This window comes from Platalea leucorodia (genome assembly GCF_965183815.1).
Source record: "Platalea leucorodia genome assembly, chromosome: 4".
Taxonomy (NCBI): Eukaryota; Metazoa; Chordata; class Aves; order Pelecaniformes; family Threskiornithidae; genus Platalea; species Platalea leucorodia.
In genome coordinates, this window is record NC_138826.1 from 74,660,533 (window position 1) to 74,675,079 (window position 14,547).

The 14,547-nt window shown below is 38.9% G+C and overlaps 1 protein-coding gene across 1 annotated transcript in view; it reads right to left on the reverse strand.

The window, feature by feature from the left end:
• ANO4 (anoctamin 4) overlaps positions 1-14,547 on the reverse strand; it is a gene marked incomplete at both ends in the record, with an annotated part of 130,238 nt that overhangs the window by 35,734 nt on the left and 79,957 nt on the right. The window contains 6 exons of the mRNA XM_082309716.1: positions 4,817-4,877; positions 5,405-5,501; positions 6,257-6,391; positions 12,027-12,148; positions 12,683-12,738; positions 14,174-14,280. Coding sequence (XP_082165842.1) covers positions 4,817-4,877; positions 5,405-5,501; positions 6,257-6,391; positions 12,027-12,148; positions 12,683-12,738; positions 14,174-14,280 — 578 coding nt within the window. The remainder of the gene's footprint in view (positions 1-4,816; positions 4,878-5,404; positions 5,502-6,256; positions 6,392-12,026; positions 12,149-12,682; positions 12,739-14,173; positions 14,281-14,547) is intronic.

Below are 14,547 nucleotides of genomic sequence, written 5' to 3' on the forward strand. Positions count from 1 at the left end.
ATGACGTGACGTGATACTAAGCACTGGCATCAGTTTGGGGAAAGTGAATTTTTAGACAGTAAGAATTACTATATTTTAATGTATTAGCCAATGCAGCTAAGATATGCTTAGAAAATGAACACCGTGAGCAGATAAGGTAAGATATCAAAAGCATGTTTAAGGAGGCAGCTATTTGGTTTGAAGGCATTTTCATACCTCACATCATCCTTTTTCTGAAAGCTGGAGTTATGTTACAACAGGTAACCAACTGCTTTGATTTAATCTAATAAAGAAAGTCAATTCAGTCTCCTGAGCCTAATGTTTCTACGACTTCTTGTAATAATTGCAGTATGATTGGCTGGGATCAGCAAAACTAGTAAGTGCTAATGAGGCTCCACTGCTGCTGAACCACCATGTTGTTTATTCTGTGACTTGTCTTCTGGTGGAGCTGCTTCTCTCCTGTCAGCTCATATTGAATTATTTTGTATAGGCTAAACAAGTAGCCCTGCACTTTTTGGAGACCTGGGAGAAACAATCCTGATTGATTACTACCAGTCTGTCTCTATTCCAAAAAGCAGCTGGAAGCAGGACTTGAGTGGGCGTATGAGTCCACAGGCATGAACCTTTCAGAGATGTCTGTGCTGAACCATACTTCTTTTCTTTCTTGTTTTTCACACACCTGGAGTGAGGAATCTATACATATTATATTTAGTATATTTAGCACCTGTCAGAGTAAGTACGTGCAGTTTCCGAAGCTTCTTTAGAAAGCTATTTCAAATCATTAAGTAGCAAATAGGATGATCTGCACAGCGCTGTTTTAGCTTTTACTGTGCTACACTTTTCTCCCTCTATCCAGGTCAGTATGCACTTTTCCCTTGCTAGATATTTTAAAATGTGCTATAAATAACCATCTTTGATTGATTCACTGTACTACTGAGGTCTTCTAAAAAGTACTGCATTTTGACATTTCTCTCCTTTTCTAGTCAAGTAACCACTAATACCCTATAACACACTTCAGCATTTTTTTCTGACTTTGACAGCTCAACAGGACACAGTTGTACTTATCGTTCTCCTGTTTTCCAATTGGTATGTTTAAACCAGATGCTGAGAATTCTCAAAGAATCCTGCTCATTGGCCTTAACTCCCAGGTCTTTTGCTAGCTTTTTCTATACTATGCTTGCCCTGCTTCAGAGCTCAACCTTGCAGCTCAGTCCTCAACATCCGCTTGTACAAACAGCTGTCTTAACATCATTGCCTCAGATGCTTTTGAAACAAGTTGTGATCTTATCTAGTAATGCAAATGGCCTCTCGCAGCAATAGCATAATCCTGACTTTCTCTCAGAAATCCTCTCCCTATTGTATTTCAGAACATCATTTAATACATCCACCCTGACTTCTGGAATATATTCTATATACCAGGAATACTGCTGAAGAACCTCCTTAAATTCTGTCTCCTCAGAGAACAGATCAATGTGAATGTTTCATGCTAGAGGCAAGGTTTGTAGGAAAGTAATATCTTTTATTAGACTAACTGATGTATCTAGAAAAAAGTGTTTTATGTTGGCATTTCTTATTGCTTGAAAAAAGTATTAAATTCTTCATGCCAGACCTTTTTTCCCCTCCCAACTTTGCCGTTAAACAAGTGTTCTAAAGCTATTTCCTTTATCAAAGGAAACATACTTCTAGGTAGACAAGAAGAAATTTCAAAAAGGACTTTTCTTGTGTCCCTTAGCCCCCCAAAGATATGCAGAGACAGAGAAACTACCATCAGGCCACCTTGTCTCTAGCAAAGCATTAGAAATGATAAATAGCTGGACTCTTCTGTTGGACAGTTACAGAACTTTGCTACTGAGCTTCAGGAAATATGTAGACAGTGACATCTTTCCACTAGCTTTCCCCAGTACTTCAACTGGAAAAGCAAAAGCTACAATTCCATCTGGCTTTACAGCAACATGCTGGGAGTCAACTGATTATCAATTTTACCTAGATTTTTTTTCTGAGAATGACTTTTTTCTGCACTTTAAATGTCAACATTTATTTAGAATGGACATCTTTCTCTCATATTCTGTCTTTGGTAAGAATCCAATTCAGACAGTAAAAAGAGAGGAGGTTTTCCTAGAAATAGGACCTACTTTTTCATCAGGCTCAACATATCTCAAGGCATACATAAAGGGCAAAGTGTAGGTGTTTCCCTCTAGCAAACAAAAATGCTATTCTTCCCCTGTTTTTGAAAGCTTTGAACATCTGGAAAATATCATCAAGACTAGAGATTCTCAAAAGGAAATACTTTACCAGCTTCTGAGATGATGACATCTCAGTGAGCATCAACGACAATCTGTTCACCTATTAGTGTTCATAGGGACTTACTGTTTCCTATAAACCAGAGAGATTTATAGCTTCAATCCTTTTGAAAGGGTTTTTCCTTTCAACAGAAGCTCCAATACAGAAAAACTTTTACAAACTACTAGTGAATTCCTTCAGCATACCATACTATCTTTTGTCCTTTGCTACATCAGTTTAAAATGAAAGTTGTCTTAAGTCTTATGTCTTTTGGGTATACCTTAGTAAGTATCATTTTTTTTTTCCTATTATATCAATTACTTTTACATCTTACATAGAACTTTGCTTAAACAAGGCAGAAATAAAATAAGTGAGGTGGTGGGTCAACACATTTTTTGAAGAAAAGTGTGTTTCTATTCCAATATCTTCTGGTGCACTTGACAATTCCAGCCTTACTTTGGTGGGACCCACTTATCCCACAATGAAGCATTATAAAAGATGGGTCCCCGTGCTTCAGAATCCTACAGCCAGGCTCACTGCTGATCCACAAATCAAGCAGCCCATACTGATATTTGTCATGGTAATTCCTCTCCCTAGCCTGGCCACAGCAGTTTGCTCATCACTTAAAGAAGCATTTTATTTCTATTTAAAAAGTGAGCAACCAACTTTGTCCATCAATTGAAGATGTCTTTAGAGTAAAAGGAGGAAACCACCACACAGATCAACTCTTCATGGAAAGCCCAACCTGACCACGCTTGGTTTTGAAAACCCCATGCAAATGGCTGAGGCTTCTCCCTCAAGATAGGAGTTCGCTAGTGGATCTAAAGACAGTGAAGAAGGTACTTTAGAAAATAAGACAGTGGCTAAGCTCAGGCTAAAGAGGTAACAGAATTCTAGCTGCCTTTTTTTGCTTTCATTCTCTTTTTTTAAAAGCACTGCCATCATCATTTTACATGCTAGTGTCTGTCAAACTGGATCGTCTAGAAGGTTGAACTTTTCACACCCGATTTGTCATGCACTTGCCAGTTGTTTCATGCTGACAGAAAAAATATTTCCACAATCAAACTGCTATCATTGTTTCCTCTCTTCCCCTATGATTTACTGAAATGATGGTAATGCCTGCAGCTGCCAATAGGCCTACTGCAGACTGAAAATCCATTTAAGAGAGGCAGTAAGCCAACTCATAAATACAGTACCAGAAAATCCCTGGAAAGCGTGGCTTTCCTTGTTCTAATGCTGCTTTAGCCCTAACTGTATGGAACATATCTCCACAATCTCACTGTTGTCTCAGCAAAGTCTTATTTAAGAAACTAAAGTTTGGGTGGAGCCATAGGATTGTCCCATTTCCCCAGCTATTACCCTACACTCACAACCTCCTTCCTGTTGCTGCCCCTACATTCCTTTTGGTGGCAACCTCACAAGCAGAGTGTAAGCCAACTAAAGTGGTGGGGAAAGCTCGCACCCCAGCAGCTATCCTATAGTCTCTTCTCCACTAGCCAAATCATCCAGAAGGCAGCATTTATTATATTTTTTCTTATCTCTCTGTGGGCTTAGGTGCTGGAGATACATGGATGGTCAGTGCATTTCCCAGTCCTGGCAGGCTGGTGGGGAGGTACCCCAGAGGGAACTGGGTTTTGGAGTCTCACAGTGTTGCCTCCTGGATCTCTCTTGTGGCTCAGTAAAGAGATTTGCAGTTTAAAATGGAGATTATAAGAATTACTTGGACACATTTCCAAAGCAGTTGGAGGTGTGTAATTAAGAACAGGAGAACAATGGCTAAGTCAGGATAGCTCAAGCGCCCGGAGCTGTGAGATGGATGCCATTTTTGAGGCACCTCATTGAGCCAGTTTCTAAAGGTGTTAACCTTCTCTGAGAATGGCATGGTAGCAGCTAAGAGCCTGGGCATGCTCAAGGCATGTTTGAAAAACTTTTTATGCTGCCAGAAATTATTGTTTCCTCTTGCCTTCAATTCTGCCTACGAGACCACTGTAGGAAAAACAGTTGAGCCAGAAATAGAACTGCCCTATGGGCAAAATTCAGCCTCCATGGCAATGGTTAGACCACTCTTGGATCAATTTGTCATTCAAATAAATCTTCCATTTATTTCACCAGAGTTTTGCTTTAATTACAACCAGCTTACATGTATTTAAGCTTTACTGCCTTTCTGCAAGGTGGGGAAAAAAATACATTAATTCATTTTAGTACAGACACTAAAAAACTAAGTTGCCCTAAGCTAAGAAAAGCCCTGAATCGTAACAGAAGAAAGGCCTCAGTGCCAACAGATTAAAAACCAGTTACAACCACCCCTTCTCAAATATAACTATCTGCACAGACACTACATACTACAATCATGTTTTTATTTTAATTAAAATTATTATCACATAAAAAACTGATTTCAACCCCGTCCATCTTCCTTGTGCAGAAACAGAAAAGAATCAAGCCTATATTGTTTTTCTGTGTCTGAAAAAAATGTGCTGGAAATTACAAAGGCCTATGTTGCATTACAATCTTTAAGAAAAAGATTGCTCAATTACTTAATATCAAAATGAAAACTTACCCCACACTGCCATGAAAACAGCAAAAAAGACAGTAGCTCCATTGTCAAAAAGGTGGGTTACCTGAGGGATATATTAGTAGTGTGATCAATTTATGATAATAAGGCTTTATTTTCTGTTTTTACCTAATGGAATTAACATGATCATGAATTCAGCTGGCCTGACAGTCCTGAGGATCCTTCCCTTGAGGTGTGAAATGCACCTGTCAATCGACAGGACTATTTGCCAGCCTGGCCTGGGATTGACCCCTGCTAACACCAGGTGTGAGCATCATTTCAGACCCAACGCATTCATTTTATGGAGCCACATACAGAGGATGGATCGTAACATAAAGGTTGATGCCAAGGACACTGTAGCACATGCATCTAGGACACAACCTCTGGGACTACTGAATCTCTAAGTGCAAATTGCATTCAAGTGTTTTACAACCCCAACTAAGCCCTGGTAAAAGACAATGAATGTTAATATTGGCTTAACTTGATCTGTCCTTTCAAGATTTTATCTACCTGAGCTCACTAAAGACAAATGCAAAAGGCAAAACTAATGCTTTTACCAGGAAAATATTTCTGTTTGCATAGTTTAAAAGGTACCTTGGCATAAACACAGCTATCTGACAACCTCATGAAGGGACAGTATTTATCACATATAGGACACATGATGATATCTGTAGCTTGGCAGACTTCTTTACTGGAAAAATAGAAAAGATAAAAATTAATAGTTTGATGCACAACGATCAGTCTTAAAATGGATTGATAAGTTTCACTAATATTCAGTTACTTATTGAACAATACTGGTTCTATAACTGAAGCCAAGATGTTCATAACTGCATGTGTATAATTAATATTTGTTGATTGTCTAAGACTTCAGAGTTTACATTCATAACTGCAGAGGACAGTTCTTCAGGACCAGCCTAGCAGTATCTCTCTACCATTTCCAGCTTCTCCTTGAGTCAGAAGTGACCTTTGGTAGGAGGAGGGTGAGGATGATTGCAGATAAAGTTAAATTTGACTTATTCTTGTGGCTTGTCTTAAGTGTGAAGGAACATAGAGATGCAGCACTCAGCAGAAGGTCCAGGGGATTCTTCATCTGAAGAATGCCTCCCTGTGGTGGATATTTGGGAAAAGCCTTGAAGAGAGTGAAAATTCCCCACTCTTCTGCTGGTCTGTTACAACAGTAATGAAGGAGTTCTACTTTTTCCCTACTTCATGCGGAGTTGCCAGCACTATCAGCAACTGGAGTCGGGCAAGAAACATTGCCTCTCATCCCAATTCAGGAGCACAAAACAAGGGGAGCTCGATACCTTATGAGAACCAAGCACAGCCTTTTCCTGCGTATTCATTCAACAGTTCAAAATGAAATAATTAACAATTCATATGAAGATCTCTTAAATTATTCACAATAACCCACAGCTGTAATTTCCCTTATAAAAGTGCCCACATTACCTGACTTGGCAGTGGTTCAAAGTGGTGACTCCATACAAAAAGACAAACAATCCAATGAAGGCAGCTGGGAAGAGCATCCCTGTGTACCAGCCTAACCAGGCAAAGTACAGCCCAATTTTCTCACCAAAGTACCGTCTGTTTTAAAACACAACACAATTAGAATAAATCCACTTAATCTTGCTTATTAATAGAAAATAAATATTTCTATCATACCTGAAGAGCAGATTAGAGAGCAGATTCAGAATTGCCTGAAGAAAAAGCCTGCAGCTAGGTTTCTAAATTCACACTGAGGGACTTGCCTCATGAATGAACTTAAAAAATTAATTTAAAAATCTACTAACCACAGTTTACAGTGAGCTGAGTGGAGACCTCAGAAAGGAAACATTGAGTTCATTTTAAAAAGCTAGTTCTTTGTGTTTGGGAAACTGATGGCTTTCTTTGTCTTTTGTCTATGTAACTGTACTTCCCAAATAATTGCACTGAAAATAGCTTCATCCCTAAAAGTGGTATTACAGCAAAAACTATTTGGGCCCAAATTATTTATAAGGATTTAATTAACATGAAATTATTCTCCAATCCAGTTTATTTTCATTTGGTTATTTCTTTTCGTAGCTCAGTTCCTGGAAAACTAATCTCATGATTCTACCACAGGTGGAAAGTAAAGTGCAAGTGAGGTCCAACAAATATCTTTATGTATCATCTTGCACTGATTTGAGGAAAGTAGTCTGAATTAATCCTAATTATATTGCTTAAAAACTAACAGCAAAGTGGCCAGGAAGTTTCTATTTGCTACATATTCATTAGCACTTTTCCTCCTCCCAAACACAACCAAACCTTTATTTATGTGTTAAAGAATACATCAAGCACACAAAAAACCTGCTGAACTCATCAGCATAGGAGCAGGCTGCATGCATTATCCTGTGTTTGATGGTTTTGTGCACAGTAGGCTGATGATCAGATTAGGATGCTATACAAATCAATATGCAATTATCATGATTACAATGAAGATTTTAGGAGATTATTTGCAAGATTAGTTTTAAAGAATGAGGCAAGATGATATTCTTGCACTTCAGAGACTTTGCAGACAACTTAAACTTGCATATCAACCGAATTTGAGAATAGCTGCTGATGAAAACCCACTTTTATGCTAATGGTGAAACTTCTGATCTGTCCAGAGACAAAGAATGCAGTGAGCCAGCACTGCTGGCTCCTTTATGCTACCAGAAAACATCTTTGGTCAAACTTTCACAGTGAGGAGGAAAAGACCCATGATGGGCTCTAGGGTTGGAGGCAACGGAGAAGAGAAAGAAACACTTGATCTGGAATGGACAAAATCATCAGTTTTCAAATGGATATCAAAATTTTCCAGGGTGAGCAATATCTGTCTGGGCTGAGCTCATGCTCTGCTGAACGATACTGACCTGCACTGATTATTATTATTTGAGCTTACCAGCACTGTGTGAGAAACCAAATATTGTCATGTTTTTATTCTTCTGTCATTCAACAGAGACTCAAATTTACAGGCTAAAGAGGTGGTAAGCTAACAATAACACACTCAGTTCTGACAAGAGCAGCAGGTCTGGTTGTAAAAAGACACACTGGAAACTACTTTTTGTGCCCTGACTTAAGAGCGTTAGTGAACCCTTTGGCCTAATTATTTTCCTGACACCTAGGATGTCAAGCTGTGCCTGCTCCACCGAAAAAGCAAGCTCACATTTTGAGCTTACTTCCACTGAATATTTATGGCCTATTTTTCTCCATGTACATAGTTCAAAGCAGTGAAGTAAGCTTAACATTCATCAAGATTTATTTTTTTATTTATTTCATTCCCTACATTCCAGGATGATGCTTCCTTGTTCCACTCCCCTAGCTGACAAATATTCATGACAAATTTCATCTCCTATCCTGTTGAGCCTTTCCATCTAATGGTGCAAATAATAGCATTCTGCTCATTGAAGGCCTCTTTGAAAGTTTCCAGCCTTGATAACATTTGCATTTTTAACTTTGCTAACTTATTACCATCCAATTTATCAGATTGTTAATAAGAACAGAAAACAATGTTTTGTGTCTTTGATAGTTCTCCCACAGAAAACTTCCTCCACAACTAACCTGAAAAGCAGAGACATAAAAAAACCTCAAGCACCTAATAGAATAATTCATCTCTCCTATCCTCATATATGCTGTACCATTAGAATAATAACAAAAAAATAATTTCAGCTTCTTAATTTTATGCTAGAGAATATACTAGCCCTCCAATATCGCCTGCCTTAATGGTGAACTGTCTCTCCCCTCACTCCATTCCAATGGTAGAACTATCACTGACTTAACTGGGCCAAGATTTCAATCTCAGTATTTATCAATAATGCACATTTTTTAAAAGTATTAAGCTACAAAGTCTGATTTCAGACCCGTAAAATGTGATATTGGAATCCTCTGTGTTTAATTTCCTTCATTATATAATCTTCTGCTTTCAGGATGCCTAGAAGCAAGTCGTGGAGCTAGAATATAGACAGGTTTGGACTCAAGCCAAGAATCTATTTATCTTCATTAATCGTTTTGCAGGTCAGAATGAAATCCTATACAGAACTTTTTACATCACAGAAACAAGTTGCGAGGGAGCAAGAGCCTTCCAACAGGTGTCTTGGACACATGAATCTCATGTTATGTCAGGAGCAATGGGGTTGGGAGGAAGGCTTGACAGGAGACTGAAAGGGAGTTGTCAGCTTGCAATCAAGTCATTTAATGTAAACAGAGTAAAATGCAAGTTACTCAGGCATTACTTTTGCTTTCAGGTTCATTTATGTAGCTTTACAATCGCTTTATAAATACAGTTTTCTCGCTCCCTTTTTGTCCTGTAAATAGCATGTGTAAGCAGCAGCAGGAGCAATTTGTGCACAACCTAGAGGAAACCAGCTATGCACAGAAGTGTGAAGGAGGTGATCCAAAGCCCCCAGGAATCACTGCAACTGTTTCCATTGTTTTACGTAGTCCCAGAGCATATAAATATAGTAAGTCCCGCCTCTTTCCAATTGCTATCAATTCTAAGGATCTTAAATTATTCTTCTAAAGTAACTATGGATCCTAAATTCCAATCGAAGTGTAATTAAAATCATGGTACCACATCTTTGCAATTGTGTCAAATCTGTGCCTTCATACTGCCACGTGTTTCAAAGCAGAGTGAAAGCAGAATCACTCAATTCTCCTCAAATGACTTTTTCTCATTTATTTCTGGTGACTAATATCTCCATAACAGCCAGCTGATGAGATTAAATGAAATCTGGGAGGCACCAAATTTACAGCACTGGAGATGTAAGGCCTCATTTTAACAGCAAAGGAAGAAATAAAACAGCACCAAAGTATGAACAATTCCGCTTACCATTGTGGCAACTTGACTTTAAGGTGGAAATATATCTGTTAATGAGATAATTATATTATCTACATCTAATTTACTTCCTAGCCTTTCTAAAGCATATAGTAAAGGGGAATGTCAACTAGCAGCAGGAAGTTCTGGCCAGATGTCTGGGGAAGAATTAATATCCATTCACTCCTTTTGTACAGATGGCAACACTACTCCCTTCAAGGACACCCCACATAGCTGTTGGTACGGGAAACAAAAAAGTTGCTCCTGCTGCAGAACTGGTACTAAAAAAGCTTCTGTTTAAAGTATGCACGCTGAGATACTTCTGAGTGAAATGAACAACAGGTCTCGCTGGTGTTGTCAGCTCTTCAAGGAAAAATATCCAGATCACTAGACATGAGCTGCTGAGAGTGGCAGTAGACAGGAAAGATTTGGCAGGAGCTAAGGAAATGCGAGGGATCTAGCATCTGTGAAGTGAGAAGAAAAAGGCATTCCCTCCCCTTTCCTGTCACCCTTCCTTCAGTGAATTCATTGCAGCCATGGGTGCGCTCCAGGCAGCAAATCGCAGGCTGGGCTGGGGCTGCAGCTTTGAACCCTTGCTGAGCTCAATGGCTATCGAGACTCACGCTGCTGTGAATGCTCAGGGAGCCTCACAGCTCCCCCTGCTCCCCTCTTCTCTGGGTAAACATCTACTCTGAACCACCACAGGACACTGGCGACCTCAAAATCTGCTAGTTTGATTGCTTTTTTTCCTTTTGTGAAATGGTTGTGGAAAAATCTGTGGATGTCACTGTCTGATAAAAAGCTAAAGCATCTTATAAAATCTTAAACATCAAGTGCAGGCTACTCAAGAAGGCTCCTACCATGTGTCTAACCTTGCTCATTCTGTTACCATTTATTCATATACTTACTTAAAAAAACCTTCCAGATGCCTGATGGTCCGTGTTCATAAACCATATTAAACCAAAACCCAGATATAGGCTCAACAGCACTTTCACAAACAAGAAATGTTGATGAAGAACAGTAACCTTGATGACCATGGACAAATGATTAAAAAACATTATAAAGATAAGTTGTTTATACTGTGACATTAATATCATTGTATACTGGGAAATTAAAAATAAAATCTTCAGTATAACTGTTGGCTCCTCAGTAAATCAGCAATTTCCATAGTGTAATTTGAGAAAAATTTCTTATTTCTGTCCAGGCCAGTATATTAGAAATAAGAAACTTTCAGGCTTAAATTACGAAGTACAAATACATTACTTTGTTTTCTAAAGCATTTTACAAATTACATGACTCAGTAAAATGTTTTTATTGTATTTCTCTGTGAACTATTTCTCCATGGAAATTGAACACCTCCTGTTTTATGAAATAGGTAGGTTTTATATGGTCGTAATCAATAACATCTTCTGTCTCCAGGGCCACCCTCTACAAACCTTTCTACCTGAAAACAATCACTAAAAGCAAAGGTTTCTATCAGTTACAAGACTTACAAAAAGGAGAAATTAATATGCTGGACCAATTGCATGCGCTGTATGACCCTTCTCAATGGCCAATGTATCAATATCTTCAGTGATCTGAAGACTTTATTAATAGGCCCTTGTAGCTTCATATTCCTCTCTTCAGGTAGAAAAAGCCCATTAATGCCCACTAATAGTTCTGCCAACATGATCAGTAAAGGCTCTGGCTCTCTATACATGCATAAAAAATGTTTAATCCTCTATTAGCACATGCAAGCCTATTTGAAAACATTATTTAAAAGGGCTATAAGAATATGGAGTCATGTCTCAGCTTTCTCAGTGTTTCTTCTTTGCAGGCTACTTCCAAGATGAATACAAATCCAGACTGGTGATGTGGCTGGGCTGAATTTAAGGGAGGTGGTACAGGAGAGACTTCCACCCATCTACCGCTAGAGCTGCTGAACACACCAGCACACTCAGTGACTGTGAGCTGTGCTCCATGCAATTTGTAAGCATTATTAAACTTTACCCAAGGCTCCTTCTGTGGTTACTTTTTGGAAAAAAAGAAGATCTAGTCGATGAGAGCCTGTTTTTCACCAAAACCATGCTCTGAGGAGGAAGAAGAACTCTTCCAGTGGATAGTTGTGCAACCACATTTCTCTCTTCGTTTTTTTAATCTCTTAAATGTTCTGCAAACCCTTCATTAGGAGTTATGGTGTCAGGAAATTCTAGAAGGAACCTTCCTTCACTTTCAGCTCCTCCCACAAGCTCCTCTATAGATACTTCTTTGAATGTAGTGGCACCATGAATGAAATGGATTCCCATGACCTCAGGATCAGTTTTTAAAAACCACATGAATTAACTGAGCTTTTCATGGTTTTGTCAGAAAAGAGATAACCTACGCTCAAAGCACCTATAATGTGACATACTACAAGCAGGAAAGTCTTACCTCACGAGGTCCAGTGGTTGGTATTTATACCACACTCCCCAGGAGGCCCAGCACTCATAGAGCAAGTGTCTGTGATTTTCCGCCCCGTGGGTTCTTATCGAATTCTTACTTCTGTAACTTCCCTAAAATACAAATCTGGACATTAATGAACAGCAGCAGCAAAAAAGAATATCTAAGAAATCTCTTTCAGTAGCGGTATGGAACACACAATTTATGCAAACTCCATACTTGTGCACCAAAAGCTAAATATGACATTAAAAGGGCAATTTCCTCTAACTTCAGTAAGATTTGAGATTATTCTTCCTAAGAAATTTATGATAAATGGTGTTCAAGTCACAGGCTATAAACTGGAGAATCTCAAAGAGAAAACCACAGCATGATATTTTTCCCCTCTGAAAACATACTGATTTATCAAACCCAAATACTTTTTACAGAACAGATCCAGAACAACTCTCCTTATTCATCCCTTTTTTTAAGAAAAAAAGCATTTTTTTTCCAAGAAAAAAGCAGTACCAAATGGGACGTCAGAGGCAGACACAGAATGCCAAAGAGAGTAATAACATTAATAAGATTGAGAATAAATGATTATACAATTAAGAATTCATTTTGTGGGAAATGTCTGTTCAAAAAGAAAAAAAAAAAACTGAGAAAAATACCTCATGAAGAGGAAATGCAGCTTCATAGGAGCCATTACTGAGCAATCGATTCAGACCTAAGAATCAAAAGCATCCAATTATTTACCAGTAGGACCAGAAAAACTGCTAAGTGAAAAGCAAAACATATTTTCATAATAAGCTGGCTAAACGAAGCTTGAAGCCCATTGACAGTAAAAGATACATGTAGAAAAATTCATCTTTTATAGATTTTGATGAACTAAGATATAATACAAGCAAAGACTTGTTCAAATATTAACCATAATCTATCATTTATTATGCTGGAGGTTTAAAGATTCATTTGCCAAATCCATCTTTAGCATAACTTCAGTGAAATCAGGGACCTCACACCAGAACTGAAATTTGACCCCATAACTTATGGTCTAAGGAAGCTATTTAGATGAAAGGCTGTATTTCTTGGGAGTGGAAAACTCCAGGGAAGATCTTTACGTTTTTGAACTGCAGGCCAGTAAAGCAACTGAAACTCTGCCCAGTGATCAATGCAAGGTTGTGGTCATGGTAGGTACAACACAAGTGGATATGTGAGGGAGCTTGGGATCTTCAGGCAGGCAGGGACTGCAAGTGTGTGTGCTAAATGCAATGGCTGCATGCACCGCATGAATTCTTCCATTTCTTCTCTCCCCTCTGTTCACTGTCATTGCTCAGAGCTATTGCTGCCCTCATCCCAAGAGCTGAGGAAGAAACAAGTGACGTCCTGGGATGTTTCTCTACCTCTTAGGAAGGACGGGGTTTAAACAGCAGGGAATGAAATAGGCTGCAGAGTTTTATGGGGATTGCCTCTCCATTTGTGATGCCCCAGGCTCTATGTGGTACACAAGCAGTACGTGCTCTGTTTCACAAGACAGAAGAGGGACACGATTTTGTACTCCAGCCCTCCTCTGTCACTGCCTGCTCTCCTGGATCCACATATGTGCTGCTCCAAAGGTCCATTCCACCCGCTATTTGAAAGTGATGCCATAGTTATGCGTGGCGTCCTTTGCACTGAGGACATCATTGGTGAACTCCCTTTTGACTTACAGCAGCTACAGAGATACAGAACCATCCATCTCCCTTAAGGATGGACAGGTATCCAGGGAGAAGCCCTACAGGCTGAGATGTACAGCAGCACAATTCTTGCCATCCTTCCAAATACATTTTTATGAAGGAGTAAAAGCTTTTCTGCATGAGTCTATCTGCTTCTCCAGGGTCCTTAATCTGTACATATTTCTCGCTATAAGTCAGTCTCTTTCCTTGCAGAGGTGATAAATCCCATGTGGTGACATATGTGCCTGTGAAACCAGACTGATAGTACAGCAAAATGATCAGGTCTCCCAGGCAAAACCCCTACAACAGCAGTGGGTGAGAAGCAAACAGCTCAAAACTGAGGTGATTAAAAAGGAAGCAAAAGAGTCTATTACAAGCCCAGGCAGACTTCTCCTCTTTTTTTGGTGGGACTTAGTACCCACATTTAAAAGCACATTGCTCAGCACTTACCAATTTTGTTTTTCCCTTCTTCGTATTTCACTCTTTGTAAGATATGGTGTACAATTCTACTTCTTGTAGCATTATTGAAGAAAGTATCTTTGTTGTGTATGATGAAGCTATATAAAAATACAAACAAAGGGCATCTCAGGAATATGTAGTAGCATGTTTAAAGCAAATATTGAGTTCCATTACTTTCTATAGCACACTAAAAATCTATAGTATGTGAGCAAGTGCAAGGAAGATTCAAGGACACCAGATTAAGTGAGATGATTCACCAGATGAGATGATGTCAGTAACAGTATTCATTTCCTAACAAAGAATTACTTAGAGAAGCCTGGAGAAAGATCAAAGGTATTTAAGCATTCATTATGATAAGCATCACT